Raw genomic sequence first — 23,652 nt, 5'->3', positions numbered from 1 at the left:
TCTAGTTATGATGGAAAGAATGCTGTATTATCTTGGGCTGTCAGCATGCATGTCTGTCTCAAAATTTGATGATCTTAACTACATGCATGAGATATAATGCCTGTTTTTGAACCCTTAATGAAGTTTGAATAAGGTAAAGGTAACTTGGAGACCCAAGATACGTACATGTGCAACAAAGATCTCCTGGGTTTTTATTACGTTAATCTCTACTGTAGGACAATGGATGAAAGAATGGCCTTTGGCTGCTGTTTTAAAATTAAATGGATGGCAAGGAGTGATTTCCTGAGCTTTATAACTGTGCTGCTCTTTTCTCAGTTGTGTTTCACTAGAGCGATTTCTCTGGCACAGTGAGAATACTGTCCAGTCTAAGACACATATCTTTTGAGGGCTTTTGCTGATACCCTGTTTCTGCCCAAAGGATGAGGTGGTGGAGGCAGTGGGAAGAAGGTGGTCTGTTACATGATGGCCCCTAATTTGAGTCCTTTCTCTGCATCACATTAGCTGTATATGACTGTAGATCCAGGTACTTTTGTGAGCCATTTTTAATTCCGTAAAATGGGAATATGATTTGTCTTCTTCAAAGAGGTATTGCCAGGATCAAGTGAGATGATACCTGTAAGTTGCTTTTAGTGTCTCACACATAGTAAGTGTTTGATAAATATTAGCAGTTATTTATTTCAGTAATTGAAAGAAAACTAACAAAAGCAAGGTTATTGAATTAATGCATCACAGAAAATAGGGGAGGCCAGTTGACCAACTACATGACAGATTGAACCTCAGAAAGACCCCTGCGTCCTTTTTCTTTTTTTAATTTTATTTAAGGAGAAAAAAGAAAAAAAAAAAAAAAAGAAAAAGGGTACAAGTTATATAGAATTTCAGAAAAAATAAACAGTAGGAAATCACTAGTTAATTACATATTGTCATCTTAGAAATAGTTGTTCAAGTTACAAAATTAAAGCATATAGAGAGGACTTTCAAACAGTGAGACTGCAATAGTTTTGTTCAATAATCCAACAAAACTCAGTAATATGGTTATCTATCTTATACACTTAAATATATATGCAGTTATATCTTTTAGAGAACTTTCTTTTCCTTTCTTTTGTACAATGACAATTGCACATTTTGGGTTTTATTACTCCCACAGTTCGTACTACTTTTTTTTTTTTTTTGAAGAAAGTAAAACCAAATGTGACATACCAGGACAGAGTCAGTCAAATCAAAAGGATGAACATAATACATAATGTAAAAACAAAATACAAGGTGATCAACAATGGTTAACATAATGCCTCTTGTTATCTTAAAAAGAATTGCCTACATCATGTTATAATAAAATTGTACAAAACAGTAAAGAATAAGACCAATAAAACCAAAACATTGGAGACATTAAAGGACTTCAAAAGAAGATAATAGTCAACCAGAATGGGCGACACAATGAATCTTATTGTCTTCATAGTTGTTGCCTATACTTTCAAACTTGGTACTATCAAGCATAACAGAATAGAGGAAAATCAGTCAAAACAAGATGGTGAGAGCAATACAGAGTTTCAAATCAAGTTAATAGGAAATCAGAGTGGGTTACTATAATATATCCTGCTATTTTTTATTTATTTTTCCCTTAATTAAAGGGACAAAAATGAAAAAGTAGATAATAACAGATTGAGATTAAAAAAAGAGGGCATAACAACAAAACAGCGCAGGTCAAAACATAGCCATTTAAGCAAAATAGTGTTTCACCACAAGATAATCTCAACATAAAAGTGGTTACCATAGTGTCTCTTCCCTTAAAATCTTTGGGTATAACTTCGTATACTGTAGCATCAAACATATCAAGACAATGTAAAACTGTTGAAGAGAATGACAGTATTACAGGGTATTTAGAATCAACTAACAGAAAATGAACAATGGTTTCTGTATAATCTCCTTGTCTATAAAAGTTTTTGTTTATATTTTCACATATAATAAAATCCAATAAGATACAACAGGTTAAAACCGATGGAGACAGAAGAACAAAAGCTTGATGGGACTTCAAAACAAGAGGATATTAAATCAGCACTACCTATTATGATGTCTTGTTTTCTCCAAAATGGCTGTTCCTACCATCCAACCTTCTCTGCCTCATTTCTGTTGAGCTCTTTTTCTGTCATTAGTTGTCAGTTTGTCTTCTTCATTTCACTTTCTGCTCCATTCATTGTGGCCTCCTCTGCCACTGTTTCTGGAATCTTGGTATTTTCCTTTTTTAGAATATCCTGCAGCAATCTCTATAGAGTTGAATTGGTGGTTGCAAATTTCCCTAGTTCCTCTTTATCCTGGAAGCACCTCATCAATTTCTAGGGGCAGTTGTGCAGGATATATCAATCTTGGCTGGAGGTTATTATCTTTCAAAGCTTGAATTATTTCCCCCCACGCTCTTCGTGATTTCATAGTTTGTGCCGAGAAGTCTGCTGTAATTTTGATGGGTGTTCCCTTGTAAGTGATCTGTTTCTTGTCTCTGACGGCTTTTAATATTCTGTTCTTATATTGGATTTCTGGAATTTTGATTATGATATGCCTGGGTGTAGCTCTGTTTGGGTTGTAGGTGGCTGGGGTCCTGTATGCCTCACACATCTGAGTATCTTTACCCTTTGCTAAATTAGGGAAATTCTCCTGGATTATTTCTGTGAATAGCTTTTGTAGTTCATTTGTTTGAGTCCCTACTTCTTCTTTTATGTTCTTAATTCTTAAGTTATAGATCCTCTTAACATCTTCTAGCCTTCGAATTATTGCTGTTTGTTTTCTTGTTATTTTTAAGAAGTTTTTCATTTCATGTTCCCACCTTACAAATCTGTCCTCCAGTTCAGATAATCTATCCTTAGTTTCTTTCAAGCTGTTATGCCAGCTTTCAATAGAGTTTTTAATTTCCTGGTAATCTCTTTGAACCTGCTTCACGTGTTCTATGTTTTCTCTCTTTTCTCTATCAAACAATTCTCCCCTTTTTTTCTGTTCTTCCATTCCACCATCTGTTTTTTCTTGGGTGGTACTTAGCATTTCTCTAACTATTCTACTTATTTCTTGCTTTATTTCATTAAATACTTCATTTTTGAACTCGTCTATGAGGCTCCGGAGATACTGCTTTATGTCTATTGGTGCCGTGTCTGATATTGCACGTTTTCTGCTTCATTCTCTTTTGCATTTACCTTTCCTGGATCAGTGTTCTCAGGATTGGGGACTGAGGACCCTTTCTTGTTGCTCCCTTTCCCCATACTTTTTCTTACTTCCATACAAGCCTATGTAGGAGGCCCAGTTTTTTTTTTTTTTTTTTTTTTCCTCTTTGTCTGTTACAGTTTGTTTGAATTTGCCAGGTAGGTGTTCCCGCCCACTGCAGTGTGCTAGGGAGACAAAGACCTGGGCAGCCTCTGCTGGGCCTGTCCCTCCAGATCAACCTAGTGAAGGCTTCACTGCTAGGGTGCACCGCCAGGCACAGTGACCTGATTTGGGCTAGCCTACTGGATCTTAGTCCGCGACGTCACCAGGCCAAGGGCTCCCCACCAATCCCGCTTGAGAGGGGAATATGTGACTAAAGTCACTGCAGGGCCCTTTTTGGCTAGTCTGCTCGTTCCCAGAATGTTCTCTGTTGGAGCCTCCTAGTCTATGGAAGGGTCCCCATTTGTCTCACTCACTGCAGGTCGATGCAGGGCTCCCTGCCAGTCCTGCTCTCAACGCTGTTCGGTTCGCCGATTCCCGCTCTCAGAGCTTTCGTGCGTCTCTCTCCCTGCCATGACGACTGGGACGCAGTAGCGGCAGCAGGAAATTCAGATCGTGGCTTCCAGTGGCGCGGGCTCCAGCTTCTGCGCTGAGATTTTATCTGTTCCTGTTATGGCATCAGAATTGCATTTCCAGTTGGTTTCTCTCAGCTTAATTCGTTCCTGGGTCGCAGGGTACATCTCCCCTCGCTTAGGTCTCCTCACATGGCACCGCTCCTGGATTCTAAGCTGGTAATCTTAGAGAGCCTCCGTGGCTGCTGCTATTTGTCTGCCATGTGATCCCGGAAGTCTCGATCTCTGCGTCCTTAAGAAATGGAAATCCATGTTTCATAAACATGAAACCTTGATAGTCTTAGATTTTGAGTTTTGGGTTAACAAAATCAGTGACACTAATGTAAGAAGGGGCTTAATGAAAGTTTCTGTTGAGTTTTTGGTTTTTTATTTTTAGTCAACAAGATCAACCTGTAAGAACAGTAGTGTCAATGTGATGGTAGTATTGCAGTAACCTTCACTTTTTATCTTTTGACTGTAATTCTTGTTTTTTATTCTGACTCCATTTTTATTTTATTTTTATTTTTGGGGCATACTAGAAATCGAACTCAGGATGTTGCATTTGCCAGCAGGCGCTTGTGCTACTGAGGTGTATCTCCAGCTCTAGACTCTTTTTAAAAATAAGTTAAGCATGTTTAAATAGAGGCAAGTCAATTTTATTGCAGGAATTTGATGATTGTTACTTGTCCTAGGAAGTAAAGACTTGCAGGGTTTGAAGGACTGTGATCTGGAAGAGAATGTAAACTTTCTGCATGGCCCAGGAGGTGGCTCTTCTGTAGCTTTGGAGTAGAGAACCAGGGTTCAGGTCCTGCTTCTGATCTGGATGTGGTGTCACTTAACCTGCGTGAGCCACAGTTTCATCAACCAAAGGAAGCAGAGAATCAGGTCATTCTATGCAAAGGTTATGAGGTACAAATAGGTTAATATGTGTGAAAGAGCAATTCAGATTCATGTTGTCATTGCCTGGCACTATTCTAGGAGGCACTGAATCACCTATCTTTGGGAGGACTTTAATGATTAGAGCTATTCAGCAGAGGAATGAGCTTTCTCATCACGCTGAGAGCCACAATCCACATAATGATTTAAGGGCTTTTTAGGAAATTTGGCATGCAGTAAAACCTCTTTGAGGGAAGACACAGCTTGACCTTACCGTCTTCTCTGTTAAGGGCCCAGCACAGTGCACGCACATGGTTTGTGCTTGGTAAGCAGTTGTTGACAGAGTTGATGTTCTCTGCTCTACTCCAGTTTGCTTCTTTACTCAGCGCCACTCCTTTCTTGGTTTTAATATGGAACATTCTTTCGCAGATGTATTTGTTTTTGTGTGGGCATTTTAGAATGGATATTTTGATGTTGAAGTAATGCAGCCTACTCACTGTTCCTCTCTTCCTGTGCACTGAGTCTGTGCTCAGTGAAGATGTGCTCCTTCTTAAAATCTATCTCTTTTTCTTTTCATTTTTAGGATGCAGAGAGAGCACTGTTGTGATTGTCATTGCGAGACCTTCTAGTAGTTTTTTCTCAGGTTTAGTCATTTTTACATTCCTTATTTCTGTTCTTTCTATAAAGAGTTTGATTTCTCTAGTCACTTTTAAAAGGCAGGGTGCTTTATACATAATAGAGTTCCATGGATTATAATGCTAAGGCCTTATCGCAGAGGCATCTGGGTACAGTGTTTAGGCATCGAGACACCCCATTATATTACTGTTTGAATTTTTCAATCATGTGCTTTGTTAATTTTAAAACTTTCTTAAAATGTACGGGAAAACCCCATGACTTCTATATACTAGCTTAAATGAAACAGAAGATTTGCATTATGAACATTGCAAACTACAGTTTTTTCATTTTGTGCAAGCTACAATTAACAGAGCCAAATAGCCTTCATTTCTTAAGTCTTCTGTATTTGAGATACCATGTGGAGTGCTTTGCCAACATTTTCATTTGATTTTCTCTGTGATCACGTCTGGGTTAAGACTTGCTTCCTTGTCTGTACTCATGGGAGAGCTTTGGTCGGCCCAGCATCAGAGACAGGCTCTGTTCCTTATGCCTCCTTCTTGGGTCTAAAGACCTTTCATTGTGGATGAGACTTGGGTACAGATAAGGGCTGGAAGTCCACACAAAGTGGCAGTCATTGAATTATATTGGTTATGCTACTGTAAATATTATTTGTTGTCATGCATGCACCATGTCTTTCCAGTGTGCCAGGCAAAAAGCACAAGAAGGATGTGGAAAACCTTTGTAAGTTAAATGTAAGACAGACTTGACCTTGAAGATTAAGAGATGTGTGGTTATATTTTAAAATGATAGATACCTCTAGTGTTTTTGATGACTGGAAGAAATTGATTTGTAAGATTTTATGAATTTAATTAATTATAGAATTTATTTCAGGATATTCCTTTACCTTGGTAGTTTATGGAGTATTAGCAAGTATTCTAAGGAAATGCCTTTTTAATGAAGAATATCCTGGTCTCTACTCTAAGGAGAAACTAAGTCAGTCTTTCTCTTTCTTTGTCTCTTAAAAAAATGTTATCTTTAGGGAAATTTCTTTTCGTAATCAGTGGCTTATTCATTATACTATGGCTTTTGTGTGAAGTATATTGCATTTACTTCTGTGCGGTAGTTCAGACACTGTGGCCTGTGCATCCCTTGCTAAATAAAATCAGATCTTAGTTCAGTCATCACTTCATCTTTATTAACTGACCTGGGCAATGGTCTGTCTTTGTGAGCATTAGTTCTCTTATTGCTGCAGTTTCTTTGTTTTGTTTTGTTTTTTGTTTGTTTTGTGATGGAGTCTTGCTGTGTAGTTCAGGCTGGCCTTGAACTCACTGCAGAGCTCAGGCTGGCTTTGAACTCAAAGTGATCTCTTTCTGCCTCAGCCTCCTGAGTGCTGGCGTTAACAGATGTGTGCCACCATGGCTGGCCTTTGCAGTATGTTTAATACCCACTTTACACTGCTCAACGAAAGAGTCGATTATGTAGTATACATCTTTTTCTTTTCATTTTTAGCACTTTTGTTTGATCATTTTCACTTGGGGTCAGTTTTGGTGGAGAGGAGCGTGGACATTCTAGTCTGGGACAGCTGATGACCACTTGCTCGTCCTTAAAGATGCAGCTGAGAGAAACCCACTGTCTTCCTGCACCCTGTGGCAGTGTTAGCTGCCTCTCCTCCCCCTCGCTTCACAGCATCCTTGCCTGCCTGGCATACAGTTAATGCTCAGCACACGTGCACCAGGCAGAGGAGAGGTTTGGAGAGGGCATGGTGTTCACAAAGCTTCTTGCCGGGCAGTGCAGTTTCACGGACTCAGTGCAAACAGTGCTTGATGCTTCTTAGTTCTATGGGAAAGACACTTTCAGTATTCCAACTAATTACAGTTGCAGATTCATTATCCATTCTATAATAATTTTAATGACGGATGTTTTCTTCATGTTTACTGAGGGGCAGACCCTGTGCTGATTGATCATTTTACCTGCAGTGCCGTCTTACTTCCTTCTCGTCAACCTTGAGTTAGATACAGTTATTATATACATAATATGGATGAGAAACAGATTCTATTAAAGTGACTTGCTGAGGACTACACAGCCAGCAAGTAAAATAGCGCAGATTGGAGGGAAAGATGATCTTAGAGCTGCTGTTTTCACTTACTGTGCTGTGTAACTTCCTCATCTGTATCGTTACAAGAAGATTGTGTAGGTGTGTAAAGATGACAAAGGAAAGGTGACAATTTCTTGATGATTTCTCCCACAGTTTCTGTGCTTGTAAAGAAGAAGCTGCTTACTAGCTATGTCATACACTTGTTATTCTCTTTACTATTACTTCTAGTGGGAGGCAATTATAAAATACAGAGTCAGTTTTAATTTTACCACACTAATATCTGTAAGGAAGGATAATTATAACTTTACAGTGCAGGGAAAAGTAACCAAGTTTTTATTAAATATTGCTCAAGCAGGAGTAAGTCATTAACTTCAACTTCTGATGAATATATAATGATTGCTTAACATTAGGCTGCCTGGAGAAAGCACACTCACACTCTTACAGGTAGATGTGTGCATAGATATGTGTTGCCTGAGATAATTGGAATCCTATTATCTGAGAGGAATGATGTATTTGTTTTGGTGGAAAGAGTTTAGTGGTATGGAGCTGGGGATTTAGCTCAGTGGCATAAGTACCTTCCTTGCAAGCAGGTGGTTGCGAGTTCGATCCCCGGTACTAATTAAAAAAAAAAGTATAAAAAAATGGGGCTGGGGATTTAGTTCAGCGGCATAAGCACCTGCCTTGCAAGCAGGTGGTTGTGAGTTCGATCCTTGGTACTGATTAAAAAAAAAAAACACAAAAAACAAAAACAAACACAAAAAGAGTTTAGTGGTATGGTTTATGCCAGCGATGGTGAATCTTTTGGGGACTGACTGCCAGATTGCAGCCCAAAACCTTATTATCATGCCAACCTCTACACTTAAACCTAAACGTTAAGATTTTAGTTCAGAAAAATAACTATACATTAACTTTTTTATCGTAAAAGAAAAACACATTAATATTTATGCCATAGGTTTGCCATCACTAGTTTATGCTGTCAGGTTTTTGAGTTTATCCAAAAAGAATAAGTGCTGTGGCTGGGGATTTAGCTCAGTGGCATAAGCGCCTGCCTTGTAAGCGCGCGGTGGTGAGTTTGATCCCTGATACAAAAAATAAAAACAAAGCAAAACAAAAAACCAAAATGAATAAGTGCTTATTTAAGGAATATAGAAAATTCAAGTTTAGTTTGAAGAGATTAGGAAATGCTTATTCCTTGTTTCAGAAAATAAAAAAACCTTTCTAGTGTATGTTCCATTTATTCTAAGGAGCATAAAATATAATCAAGCAGCCCCTTGTCTCCTTTCCCTCCTTCCTCCTTTCCAAAATGGTTATGTGTACTTTATGACATCTAATGTTTATCAGCTTCTTCTGGGTATATGAGTCATATGAGTTGGAGTCAGCAACCCTAAGAACACTAAATGTCTGCTTTGTCTTAGTCTGGTATTTCCTAATAAAATATATGGTGTTGAATTTAATCAACGACATATAATTGGTAGTGTTCTTGTTCAGACATGCCTGCATATGGCTTCATACAGTAGAACCAAAAAAAAACCCCTTGATTCTAAAATTTTTATTTGCTTAGAATAAAATTTCAGGAAACGGTTGGCCATGGTCTGTACAGTTGAATCAGAACTATAAAGATCGAAGGAACAAGTAGGTGAAATCTGTGTTAAGGATGTGCTTCTTTAATGTCAGCACATGTAGAGGTTTGTGGACCTATATGCATACATTATTTGACCTGTTTTGGAGATCAGGGAGAATTCTGAAAAGAACCTTGCAGTTGACATTGTAAGAAACTGCAGAGCAAGGCCGAGAGTCATCTAGGATTGCATTAAGGTAGAGTAGAGACAGCTGTGCGTGGTTGTGTTAGGGAAAAAGGGAGGAAGGGCATCTGGGTGTTCTTGTCTCTTTCTCCGAAAGCAGTTCTACAGGAGACTCTGGGGGATGGCTCTGTGTAACCACTACTACAAGACGGCTTTCCAAACCTCAGGGAAGAGTTGATTTCTCCCCAGGACATAGCAGGCTGTAAATGTAGGACAGCTGTGGTTTGGGCCGGACCCTATTTAGAAGAGTTGTGTGTAACAGTACCTTTTATTCTTCCTGAGCTGGCCGCTGGTCTGCAGTGAGTTTGATTGGTCTGTTAGTCATGCCCACCTGGGCTTAGGATGGCTAAGATAGAGTCTTCTGTCCCCCCATCTGACTTTGCCTTTTAAACCTGCGGTCTAGACCTGAGGGTGGAGTGCAATGGTAAAGTGTTCCTGGGCTTGATCCTCAGGGCCACAAATGAAAGAGCAACTAAAGGATGAAAAACTGCTAGGCAGCATTGGAGCTGACGCTGGATAAACTGGCCTGTGTCCATGCTGTGCTTTTGCTGCAGGCCTCTTACAACCTGTGTCTTTTAGTTGCAGACTGCTTGCCTTTGTTTTACTTGAGACTCTATCTTGGTAAAAATAATAGCTGACTTGCCCCCTTCTTTTCTCAGACCTTTCTCCTCATTTTGTCCCTGGCCTTTCACATAGAAAACAGCCTGCATTGATTGTTACTATTTTGCCTGTATTTGTTCCTGTCTTATTCATAATCTGACTCTCATGAAAGTCTCATGAATTTTAAGTTGAATTTAATCACAACACTAAATCATCCATTTTTGCTTAATGTCCTACTGATGTGGTACCTGTACTGCCTAACACTTCATAACAGAAAAGAATAATAGTTACAATATTGTTGTTAGTGCATTTTGATATTGAGTAACAAATAACAAATCTAATGTACAGGGAAACACTTAGATTGTATAATTATAGCTTTGTTTGCCCTTAAGAAAATCATTGTGCAAGCCAGATATGGTAATGCACACCTGTAATCCCAGAACTGGGGGGTAAGGCAGGAGAATCTCTGTGTGTTCAAGGCCAGCTGGCTTACCAAGTGAGACCCTGTCTCAAAAAAAATCACATGCAGACCAACTTCATTAACTTCTTGGATTATGTAAATGTCAGGATTTCAGTCTCAAAAGAAGTCCTGCTTCAGTGGTGATCATTCTTTGTTCTTCCAGGGATTGTCACTGAAAAAACAAAACTATCTTTAAAGGGTAGGTTTAGTTCCAACAACTCTTTTATTTATTTTTATTTTTTTTTTGTATTTTTACTGGTACCAGGGATCGAACTCATGACCACACGCTTCCAAGGCAGGCACGTATGTCACTGAGCTAAATCCCCAGCCCCCAGTTCCAACAACTCTTTCTGGACTAAATAACTCAGTTCTTCAGGTCTGTAATCAGTTACACAGTGGTTTGACAAAGAGCTGGGAATAGTACTGATCCAGGATCATTGCGCAGAAACTTAAGTTTGTAGAACATTTCTGGCGCTAACATACTTGGAGAAACAACTAAAATTTTATAGTATAAATCAGATGATCAGTGTCCCCATTGGGTTTGCAGACTTTGTTTTTGAGTGTGGAGGTGGGGCACACAGTTCAGTTAGTTACTGTATTCTTGGAAAAATTTCTTAATCGGTGTGTTAGGTGGCAAGCCTAAAGGCCTCCAGATCTTCCCATGAAACTACAAGATGTGCACACCTGTAATCCCAGTACTTGAATGAACACCTCCATCTGTATATTGGCTTGTACATGAATGTCCAGGTATATCACTTGGACTCATTTGACTGAGAAAAGCAAGGCTTGATTGTAAAAAAGGAAATGTTTGGCTGGTCCAAGTGCAGTGGTGTTTACAACTAATTGATCACAACCAGTTACAGATTTCTTTGTTCCTTCTGCACTCCCACTGCTTCACTTGACTAGCATTAAAGAAAAAGAAAGAAAGAAAGAAAGAAATGTTCATAGAGTAGCACACTGAAGAAATTTGAATATTTGTAACCTCTCCAGACCCTGCTTGGCTAAATGTGACGATAAGAGTGATTTTGATTCTGAGTTCTTTGTAGTATGATTCCTTCTAGGCTGTCTTCTCCTTTGTTTGCTGCTGGAAGCCGGTCTGTAGCTTCTTTTATAACTTCTGCAGCTGCTAATGTTCTTGATCATTGAACTTCTGAAGTTGGCTATTTTTCTCCTGACATTAAATGGGTGACTTGGGTGATTTACAGCATTTTACATGTAGCTCTTCTCAGGTGAAAGGCCACTCTTGATTGGTGTTAAAACTATTCTTCTAAAATGGGAAAAATCATTTTATGTTTTGTTACCTGTTTACATAAGGAATTTAGAAGTGCTTTCTAGGGCCATGCCTGGTAGCCTTTGTGTGGCATTACTCAGTGTCCTACTTGGATGTACTGCTTTATGCCAGAAGACTATGCAGCTGAACTAAAGCTCAGGACTGTTGACTTTCTCCTACTTGAAGGTTGGTTCCCTGAATATTCATGAAGGAGTCAGAGGTGCTTGTCTTCTCATACTTAAATACCTTTTTGCACAAGAAGAACATATACATACTTTTTGTTGTTGTTGTTGTACTGAGAACTGAACCTAGGGCTATATACTCAGCCCTTTTTATTACTTTTTTTTGAAACAGGGACTCTCTTAAGTTGCCAGGGCTGGATTTGCTTTCTGCCTCAGCCTCTCAGAGTTGTGAGATTACAGGAATGAGCCATCACACCTGGCTCACAAGTCAGTTTAAAAAATAGGTTATTGCCAGAATGCTGAAGCAGGTTCTAGCCCATCCCAGGTAATGTAACAAATTGGAGAGACCCCATATAAAAATAAATAAAAGAGCTGAGATATAGCTCAGTCCAGAATTCCTAGATTCAATTGTTCCTACTACACACACGCGCACACCCACACACACACATCATCATCATCATCATCATCATCATCATCATCATCATCATCATCATCATCTTAAATTGGCTGTTGCACCTTGCTGCTTGATGTGAACTTTCTCATGACTTTCTTCAGGACATGTGTGGGAGTCTCTTTTGCTTAGTTGTTTGGCCTCTTCGGCCTCTTTCAGCAGTATCAGACCAACATACTTTGACCAAAATTACCTGGATGGGCTCCACTTTCATCCACGGTGTGATTCTCAATAGTAGTAAATTTTTAGGATTACCTTCCTGATCTCTTCAGGTGTTTTCCCTTCCTTTTGTCACTTCAGGCTACACTGTTGTTTTGCACCTGTGTTCTTCAGCTTGTTTCCATATTCTTGGCCGTGGAATCTCAGCTGAGGCTGCTTGGAAACCACAGTATGACTCCATAGATTCTTCCAAAGACCATCAAGCCCCCACTCAGCCATCACTGCATTTTTCCTTTGCATTCTGAGTTACTATCCTTTGGCCTTGCATTCTGAGTTACTATCTGGTGCAGTGACGTGAGACCTTGTTAATAAGAACTACCATCTTGCCATTGTAGTTTCAGCTTTAAACTCTTCTGAAAGCCTTTAAACGTTGATTTTTAAAGATGGTGGCACATGCTCTTAATTCTCAACTACTTAGGAGGCTGAGGCAGAAGGATTGGCAATTTATCAAGATCCTGTCTCAAAATATAAAATAGAACTAGAGTACCCATAGGTTTGATCCTCAGTATCAGGGAAAAATATCCTACAAGGAGATTATCTACATTACAGATGCACACCACAATGGCCAGCACAAATTATTATACTGGATTCTAAATGATGTAAAATTCTCTTCCTGTTCATCAGATACATAATGATGCAACATATATCTGTTTGTTGTAGCATGACCTGAGTAGTGTCTGTCCTTTGTTGACAGTTGGACATTTTCAGAGCATTGACCCAGTAATAAATGGGCTAGAGATATAACTAGACACGTATTACACTCACTTGTTTAAAAATACTTAATTTGGGGATTATAAGTGTATGTTTTTCTTCCATAAAGATCACATCTCCCAAAGAAAAAGCTTTCATTGACATATATGCACATTCTTTGATGTCTAGATGTTAAAAGCTAAGAGGTGTACTTCTAGAAGTTCCTATATTCTATTGGAGATATTCTGTCGACTATACATATAATAAATAGATTGTTGTAAACTGGCATGGTAATGCACGACTGTGATCCCAGCACTCAGCGGGGGAGGCAGGAGTTCAAGACTAGCTTGAACTGTGTAGCAAGACACTGTCTCTGTGAATGAGTGAATGAATGAATGAATAAAGGAATGTGGATTGTTACAAAATTAAAGCATAATTTAAAAGTTTAGGAAGCAGGCTGTGGATTTAGCTCAGCAGCACAAGCGCCTGCCTTGCAAGCATACAGTCGTGAGTTCTCTCCCCGGTACCAACCCCCCCCCCCCAGGAAAAAAAAAGTTTAGCAAGCTGATTTTAAAAACCAAATGTAAATGGGATTTATATAGTCTGTGACTTTGGGATGATGAAAAAGACTGACATTTGATGAGCTGAATTATTCAAAGAGTCTTTGAGTATGTGCTTTCCCAAACAGAATGTTAGTCAACTTCCTTTTCACTCAGTTTTTTGTAAAGCTAAAATTTTTATTACTCCAGGTTCTCTATTTTTTCTTGATCTGTTAAATTGTATATTTAGGTTAAGAGAAAACAGCTTAAACACTACTTAGAACATCTTACTTTTCCAATCTCTGGTCACTTCCTGTAGTCTCCTGTTCCCTGACAGTGTTTCAGTTTTTTTAAGCACAGTGTTATTGTTTTATGCAGTGACTTATAGATTGTTGCAAATCTGAAAGATTTGTGGATCTGTTTTTATTGATTCTTATTTCTGGTGGCGTGATTTCTTGTGAGTTTTAAGATGTTGCGACCTTTTTGTTTGCTTTAATTTTTATTTTAATTTCTTCCCCTGGGATCTGCTTATTACCCTTAAAAATTATTTAAGGGTACGCCTGAGATCACAGTTGGAGGTGTCTTGGGAAAGTTGTTTGCTTATTCTAGGCATTCTGGTACTGTCCATCCAAGAGCACCTCACAGCTAACCGTTATTCTTTAGCCTGAGGGTGAGAAACTCATGCTGCAAATCCACAATGATTGGCTTCTGGTCAGGTTTCCAGAAACCTGGTTCTCTACACTTCCCCTCTTGCGCCTCCTGTCCAAGGCTAGCTTTCTGCAGGCCAGAGGAGCAGAGAGGGTTGCTTCAGGGTCACCTTTGTGCAGAGGAGTGGGGACTCAGCTCGTGGGACGGAATCACACTGTGCTGCTGTTGCCCCATTTCTCTTCTTTACTTCTCCCTAGGTTTTTCTCTGGTTGTTTCTTCTGTCATGCAACTCTTGGTTTTAAAGAAATGTCTTTTTATTTCTATTTTATCTGATGTTTGCAGTTTTTCAGTAGGAGGACTGACAATTCGGAGAGGCTTGCATGGTGAGTGTATGACTAGGCTGCTTTAAAAATCACACTGCTGGTCAGGGCCTGAAACTCCTGGAAACTGCTGTTTTCCTTCCACCCCAACACTGCCTTTGGAGACTTGTTCCTGAGCATAGTCTTAAAGTTGTGAATGAAGTAGGCATATGTTTAGGACATTTAAAAAAATATGTTAATATTTCCACAAAATTATTTGGACCATTGGCTAATATAGGTTACACTGTCACAGCTATTAAATGGAAGATAATAATTGTGGCCTCTTTTTTTTTTCAGCTGAAGTGAGTAGTGAATATAGTATGGACAAGGCAATGGTTGAATTTGTCATAATGAACCGGGAACTAAACCATTATGTTACGGCTGTTCAATCTGCAATAAATCATGTAAGTGTATGTCACCTTGTTTTTGTCACCTAAATATAGAAATAAAATCAAAATTATTTTCTGACTTTTAGTAGATCCTTACCCTTACTGTAGCAGTTATTAATTTGTTAATTAGGAAATAGAATAAGAATCTTAAATATATTAGGTAGGCCATCTGGAGTAATTAGCATATTACATCTATTTTAGATTGTCTCAAATTTTTTTCTTAAAATTTTTGTGTGAGCTGCTCCTTTAGAATATGAGATTTTTTATAAAATGCTAAAATCGGATACAACTTTACTTTTATTGTGATATTTGCTTGAATGTACATTTTAGATTAGATTTAGTTACTCATTCTCCAGCTTTAACTGAATCGTATCTTTTGCAAGATTCTTAAAATCAGATAATATGGAAAACTTAGAGCAAGTTTAAAAATGAAAAAGGTTGGCATTTTGATTTTTCCAGAAGCCAGGCTTATCTCTGTTGACTCCGGCAGTCACAGGAACAGCACAGAAGGCAGTTAAGGTGGGAACATAGCAACATCCTTTTTGGTAGTGCTGTGTTGAGTAAGAAATGAGCAATATGATTGCAGTAATGTTTCTGAGAAGTCCTTTGTCCTGCTAGTAGTGGAAACTCCCTGCTGAACTGATTTCATATACCTATGTAATGAGAGTGTCTTGTACTTCTGGTTTCTTTATTTGTTTTTTCTTATATAGCTATGGGAAAATTCCAAAAATGAAATATTTAACAAGATCAGCTACTCTTCCATAGAAAATACATTTTATTTATCTTTATTTGTTTGAGCTTTTATCATTTTTTATGGAGAAAAAGTAGAGCAGAATTTCATAACAAAATAATAAAATAATAACAATAATACATTGCATATTAAAAATCTTTAAAATAGTTACTCAGAGTACAAGATATGGGCATAAAAATTTTTCAGTCAATATTAGCACAAATCTTCCTTTTCAGTGAACTAAGAATCACAAACAGTATAATAAACTTGCTTTTTTTCTTTTTTTTTCCTGTTTTGTTTTTCCCTTCCTGAGTTTTCCCTCGGGGTTTTTATTTTATTTTATTTTTGATTTTTTGAGACAGGGTCTCACTGTGTAGTTCAGGCTGGCCTTGAACTCACAAAGATCAGTTTAGGCTTATCACACGAATGAGTTTTGCTTTGACCCTTATGTTTTATGGAGGTTGCTTGATAACTATCTTTAACTTTCATACTGTGCAAATGTTAATATCAATATGTATTATAAGAAAATGAAATATTTTATTCAAAGAACTTAATGTTGATATTTTTTCTACTAAATTTTTAAGAGTCACTTAAGGTAGTTTTATACCAAGACTTGAACTGCCCACTTCAAACTACTGGAGTCACTCAATTAAAAAAAAAACGTTGTACACAAAGAAATCACGTTCAATAGTTAACCACATTTCTTTCATCTTGGGTCTCACTGAGTTATCTTCACCCTGCTTGCAGAGGAGATACTGCAGAATTTTATGTCACTTCAATTATCTCCCTTCTTAACACTAACTTCAAACAGTGGTGCAGATGGAGTTAAGGGTTCAAGGAAGGAAGGTCACTTTCATAAGAAGGTAGAACATGTTTCTTTTCCTTTTCTCATGCTTAATTATGCTGTCTGCAAACTTGATCAAAAGTTTCTGGGACCTAAAGCCATATAGGACCTGATAGGAATGAGATTATTATTTTGAGGGAGATATTTCATACCACTTTTCTTAATTGAAGTGATAATATAACCTGTTTTTATGAGGTATAAAACATGAACAGCAGCTTGGGAGGGGCCCAGAAGGTCTAGTTCTATAGAAATAGCAATGGTATAGAGATCAGAATCCTTCAGAGTCCTCAGTCTTCCACTTTCTAAGTGATGATCATTGGCTAAGAAACTTAACCTTTTGGAATCTCATGTTCTTTATCTGTAAAATGCTTGGCCTGCTTATTTCACAAGATTATTATGTGAATCAGATTAGATAATGTATAGCAAAATACTTTGGCATTCATAAAATGTGAGAAAGCTGTAAAATATGTTATTATAAAGCCTGATTTCCAAACAGAACTCCTTAGGTGAAACTTTCTAAAACAGGAGTACCATGCTTTGCTTATTTTATTTATTGGCTGTAATCTTCCTACTTTTGAATTCAAGAATTTTACAGGAGCTGGGTGTGGTGGCACTTCCTGTAATCCTAGTAAGGGAGGAAGCTCCTTTCTTGCTTACCAGTAGTGAGTGCAGGACCATCCTGAACTACATAGTGAGACCCTGTCTCAAAAGAAACAAAACAAAAGAAGAAAGATGAGGTCTAAGAATTTTACAGGATTGGTTATAAGCTCCTAAAGTTACAATATGAAGTGTTTCTTGTCTCTGAAATGAAGAATTATTTTAAGTCAGATTTTTTCTCTCTTCTTATTGATGTTGTTTTTTTGAGACAGGATCTGGCTGTGTAGCCCAGGTTGGCCTTGAACGTCTCCTGCCTTAGCCTCCTGAGCACAGGGGTTACAGGCATGGAAAAGGAAGCAAAAAATGAAAAACTGTGAACCCCACTTCACCTTCTCTTCTCTCAATCGTAGACTAGGAATTGTGGTGCTTCTGTTTCGGCAGCATTTGGCCAGATTCTGATCCACCCTATGAGTTTATTTGTGTGAATTTCCATGTTGTGGTAAAGCCCCACCTCCGCCCCCAAGTACTTGGGATTGAACCCAGAGTCCTTGAACTGGTCTGTATCCCTAGAGCTTTTATTTTTTTATTTTGAGACTTACTCATTTGGCCATGCTGACCTCAAAGTTATAATTCTGCTGCTTCAGCTCTTGTATAGCTGAAATTATATATCATACACTGCTTAAAAAATTCCTTTATAAATCAACAAAGAACATTGTTTATTATTTAAATATTTCTTTGTACTCTGACCTTCACAGAATTCTGAAGGTTATGTATCTCTAAACATTTTGGAAATTTACTTTGGAACCTTAGAGGTATGAAGTAATTTATCAACAGTTGCATGGGAAGTCCCTTCGGCAGTTAGCAGAAGCACTCAGATTGCTTTTCTTAGTTCAGTATAAAAGTAGGGCTACCGTTTTGCACACTGCCCAAAGATTTGATTTGGAATCAGTATTTATTTCAGTGTTCCGAAGCTTAAAAAAAAATAAAATAAAAAGCACTTGGTTCCAACTAGTTTGTAGGGGGAATATTATGCACTGAGCACTAAAAACAGTCTAGTTGTCTGTAAGACATATATAAACTTCGAGGATGAAAGAGCTATATATCTGTCTCTTTTCTTTATGAACTTTACACAGAATCTCAAAGAGTTCCTTATGAATTGTTGCGAGACTTTCAGTCATGAGACCACACATGGGATGAAAATCTTTTGAAAACTGTAAAATGGTACATGGAAGTATATTATAGTATTTTAACTTGTATCACTCTTACTGTGCAGAGAAGCAGACTTGTGTTGAGAACAGATTGATATTATTAACATAACAGTTCTCAAAGCATAGTGTTCCTTTACTAACTTTCTGAGCTTTTATTATTTGAGTACATGGAAGGGACATTGTTGGCTGGCTTTTTGTTCCTAAATATTTATTGAATAAATATTTACTAGACACTTATATGCCAAGCACCAACAGTTGCAGGAGAAGAAAGTCAATTGGCAAGACCCAGATGACCTTCACCTTCAGGATGTCTAGAAGAAGGGCCAAATGTTTAACAAAGAGCAATACTGATGTTATACAATGCTTGGTGTGGTGTGTGCTATAAGGGGAGACAAAGGCAGTCAGGGAGCTCTGAAAACTCAGGAGTCACAGTGCCTTTTCACTCTTTCTTTCAGGAAGTCATGTTTAGATGAAATTCAGAAGTGCCTCAGCATAGGGAATGTGCTAGGTAACTTCTTTATGTGAGTTTTGCCGGAAATAAATCTTTTAATTGTCTTGATGTCAGAATTTATAGTGCCTTGATCAAATCAGAGATAATTTGAAAAATTAGGCCAGAGAAACCCTACCTTTATATAACAGAAAGTTTATATAGAGTAGTTGAGTAACATCTGAGGTTGGTCAGTGATTCATTCACTAACCAGTATTTGAGTGCTTACTATCCCAAATACTTTTTTCTTGGCAGTGGTGTATTTCAGAATGATTTTTGTTCATCAGGCAGAATTTACTCCTCTTGAAATAAAACTATGTAGTAATATTGAATAAACTCAGTGATAGTCTTACTTGTTTTGAATTCTCTGCTTATGAATATTTGCAGTTAAAATTGTAGTTTGTCCTGTGGCCTTCAGTTTCCTGAGGACAAGCATAGAAGCTGGGAACCAGTTTGTTTAGTTTAACCCTAAAATCTTATCTTCAAGTGTGTGTTTTTTTAAATAAGAGATAAACAGTGTAACCACTACCAGTGGAGATTGATCTTTCAATTTTTTAATAACCTTAATTCTGAAAGTGAAAAAGATAGGAAACATGAGATTAAATGATAAATGACTTAACAGGTTCAAATTAGTGTCACAAATCATTTGCAGTCAGCAATAAAATGTGTACAGTCTTGTATTTTTGAGAGTATAGTCCATAGTCCTAAAGTTTATCAAAAGTAATGAAGATTAAGATTCACATTATACTTTGGTATATTTTTTTCACAATTTTTAATTTAACACACTTTACATTTAAAAGAATTGTCAGACTTTACTCATATGTTGTTTCTTTAGTATTTGCAATTTTGGGTTGTTAGTTTATTAGAAAATCTAGAGCATGTGTGTGTTTTTTTATTTTAAAAAAGATTAAGATAAAAGAGGACATAACATGTCAGAACAGAACAATGTAAGCAACATAGTGTTTCACCACAAGACAACCCTATATAACAGTAGCTACCATAGTGTCTCTTTCCTTGAAGTATTTGAATATACTTTCATACACTATAGTATCAAACATAACAAAAAGTATAAAACCATTCAAGAGAATGAAAGTATTACCGGCTATTCAGAGCCAGCTAACAGAAAATGAACAATGGTTACTATATTATCTCCTTGTCTATAAAAATTTTTGTTTATACTATCACATATAATAAAATCCAATGAGATACAGCATGATAAAAACGATGGAGACAGAAGAACAAAAGCTTGGTAGGACTTCAAAATAAGATGATATTAAATCAGCCCTAGCTATATAATGTCTTCTTTTCTTCAAAACAGCTATTCATACCATCACAGACAATAAAATCAACCTGGAATAAAACCATTCCAACTAATGAATGAAAACATTATAAGGCTTAAAAGCCATATAATGGGGAATCATGATTACCACATACTTTTATGTATTCTTATCATTTCTTACAGTAGGGAGAATAGTTAGTATTTATACATGTGAGTTTGATTTATTTCCCTTATGAGTATGGTCTCAAGCTGCGTCCATTTATTTATAAATATCTCAATGTGATCATTCTTTATAGCTGAGTAGTACTCCATTGTATAAAAATACCACAACTTTTTTATCCATTCCTCAGTTGATGGACACTTGGGTTGTTTCCAGGATCTGGCGATTACAAATTGTGCTGCTATAAACATGGGTGCACATATATCACTGTGGTATGATGTTTTGAGTTCTTCTGGGAATATAGCATGTTTGTTTTTTTTTTTTGCTGTCCTCAAAATTCTGCTTATATTCGTAGATTATGTAGTATTTGAAAGCATGTAAATCAGATTGCAAGACCTAGGGTTTTTTGCTTTTTTTAAAAATCAATGTTTTATAACAATTGACAAAAACCTGGAGAAAAGTAATATGTTCTTTTTTTTTTAAATTTTAATCTTTTTTTTTTTTTTTTTGTCTTTTTCATTTTTATCGGTACCAGGGATCGAACTCATGACCACCTGCTTGCAAGGCAGGTGCTTATGCCGCTGAGCTAAATCCCCAGCCCCAGTAATATGTTCTTTTAAGTAGACCAGTTAGATTCTAAGTTGGTCCATTGGTTTTCTCATGAATATTCAAGCTCTGTGTTATGTTCTGTGAGTTTTACTTGCTAGGTTAATCTGAACATGTTACTTACCTTTTACGGCTAATATGTTAAGAGTTAGAAGAGTACAGATACACTGCATATGAAGTATTAAAACCAACATATCATAAATACCAACCAACACCATCATAAATATTATAAAACACAAGGTGGGTCAAAAGTATAGTTTATCTTAGCTTTGTGCCAGCAGCTAGTTTTGACTGTGTTTCATGTATCACTTCCTGTGCTTTTTCACACTTCACTCTGCATCAACTCATGAAATTTATCTTCCTTAAACTTATCTTCATAGCCATTACTTACGCAGTCATACAGATTGTCTTGCAAGTTCCCATTGTAGTCCAATCAAAGTTGAGAATTTCTCACTTAAAAACCCAAAAATTTATTTTCTAACATCTGAAGGATGTTCTAGCCGGAGGATATAACTTACTACATGTGACCACCTACCAACCAAATACATTTTACTAGACATTGTGAATCTTAGACAAGGAGGAAGGAAGGAGAAAATTATACAGTTATATAGTTTGAAGAATGTACCTGTTTCTGTGGTAACTGGTAATTTATGTCTGTTTCATTTCTTTAGAACTCCCAATACAGTTTATTCTCAAAGCTGTGTCAAATTGGTAGCATTTTTCCTAATACATGGAGACCTGGTTATAGTATTTAATAATTGAATTGCCTCTCTAAGAAAGAATCTAGATATAAAATCTCTTAGGTTACCAAGTAATATAGCTATTAATAGGTGAAAATTCTGTATATTGAGGCTGATTTTCATGATAAGTTTATAAAAATTCACCTTGGTATTTTGTAAGTGTCAAGTGTTGGATTTTAGGCAAGGTAAAACATTTATCCTCAAATGGGCCTTACTGAACCTCTAATGCAGTTTTCAAAAGTCTGCTTTGTAATGCTAATTAATCAGACCAAATAACAGGAGAATAGGATTTTGTAGTCAAGTAATTTTGGAGCATTGTTTTTTTTTGGCGGGCAGTGTCTTTTTTTTTTTTTTTTGGAGACAGAATCTCACTATGTAGTTCAGGCTGGCCTTGAGCTCACTTTGAAGCCCAGCCTGGTCTTGAACTTATAACAATTCCCTTGCCTCAGTTTCCCAAGTACTGAGATTATAGGTGTGCACCATCATACCAGGCAGCATTCTTGATAAAAGTTTCCTTAAATATTCCAAAGCCTTTAATACGGTTTTATGCAGTGTGATTCTCCAAAGGAAGAGGATATTCAGAAATTTCCTAAACTTAAATTCTTTTGGGAGAAGGGACTGATATTATCCAGAACCCGCTTTGTCAAATGCTGTGTAGTCTCAGCCCCATAATTTTTCAAAGGAGCCCAAGAGCTGGATCCTGCGGTTGGTGATAAGTGGTTTTGTGGCATCTAGTGAACTCAAGGGATGTGAAGGGTGCAACAAATACCCTGCCTGCGACAGCCTGAGAGGTGGTTCTGTGGGAAAGGTTGGCAAAGGTCTAGGTTGCTACAAAGACCATGCATTGTTCCAGCAGTGACCAAGAGTGATGGGATGTTTTCAAAAACATGCAGTGATTGCTTGGCTGCCAGAGTCTCTGTTTGCCACAGATAGGACCCCTCTGTGGAGTAATGACTGGGCAGACAGGAGGGAAGGAAATGTTTTAGAGTTATGAAGGAAGGGAAAAAGGGACATAGCAGCAGTCTGCAGCAGTGTGGCCGGGAAAAGCAGACAACCCTTGGAAAGCTGGATTCATCACAGGGCTCTGATTAGTGCTGAGATACACTGTGATTGTTGAGCACGTTGACTTCAGGGATGCCTACCTTGAATTACATAAATGACATGAATGATCTTTACTGCAGCAAACTTCTGGTTTTTCTGATATGGGACCTAGTCTACATGTAGAATTAAACTTATTTTAGATAATCACTTTACCCACCTTCTAATATAGCTTTTTACCATAATTGCTAAGTACTGACCAAGGAGGTTGAGGTTTGGGGCCTTTCTGCTCTGTCCAGCAGGGGCACTGAATTGGTAATTGCAGAGTGAACTGGAGAAGAGATCTATAAGTGCTACGGCACACTGTAAAATAATGCATTTTCACATGTGAGATTGAAAACAAGTTTTGTTTCGTTTTTTAGTACTGGGAATTGAACCCAGGGCCTTCGCATTGAGCTACATTCCCAGCCTTTTTTAAAAAAACATTACTATTTTTCACTTTGAGACAAGATCTTGCTAAGTACTAAGTTGCCAGTGCTAGGCTTGATTATCCTGCTAGGCTGATTATCCTGTCTCAACTTCTTAGAGATCTAGGATTATGGGCAAGTGTCATCTCACTTAGATGAAAACATTTATTTATTAATTGTTCAACTAGTGCCAGCATATATTTCATCCTAAAAAGGTACAAAGGTTTTTTGTCATATGAACACGAAACAGCTACAAAGTAATTTGATAATTGAAATAGTTTGACAGATATAATAAAACATATCTAAAAAAATTCTAAGGATAGAATTGTTGCTTAAATCCTGGCTCTTCTGCTTTCATTAGTGCCTGAGCTTCTGAATATAGGGAGAACAGTGTGGATCAGAGTCTGGTGTGATAGCACGAAAGCACCTGAAACAGCCCTGTCACACTCAGTTATGAAAGTGTCCAGGAAGTTCTGAGAAGGACAGTCATTTCCTTGACTACATGCAAAC

The 23,652-nt window shown here is 37.5% G+C and overlaps 1 protein-coding gene across 3 annotated transcripts in view; it reads left to right on the top strand.

Moving 5' to 3' along the window:
- Nsmce2 (NSE2 (MMS21) homolog, SMC5-SMC6 complex SUMO ligase) overlaps nucleotides 1-23,652 on the top strand; it is a 281,922-nt gene that overhangs the window by 50,236 nt on the left and 208,034 nt on the right. For all 3 annotated transcript variants that reach the window (XR_010041224.1, XR_010041223.1, XM_003467355.5), the window contains exon 3: nucleotides 14,895-15,001. Coding sequence is in view for 1 of the 3 variants with exons in the window: in XM_003467355.5 (XP_003467403.2) it covers nucleotides 14,895-15,001 (107 nt within the window). In the remaining 2 variants the exon portion in view is untranslated. The remainder of the gene's footprint in view (nucleotides 1-14,894; nucleotides 15,002-23,652) is intronic.

The sequence above is a fragment of the Cavia porcellus genome, unplaced genomic scaffold (assembly GCF_034190915.1).
Source record: "Cavia porcellus strain 051 isolate PalLab524CR breed Dunkin Hartley unplaced genomic scaffold, mCavPor4.1 scaffold_19, whole genome shotgun sequence".
Taxonomy (NCBI): Eukaryota; Metazoa; Chordata; class Mammalia; order Rodentia; family Caviidae; genus Cavia; species Cavia porcellus.
Note: the sequence above shows the minus strand (reverse complement) of the source record. Positions and strands in the feature narration are given on the sequence as shown.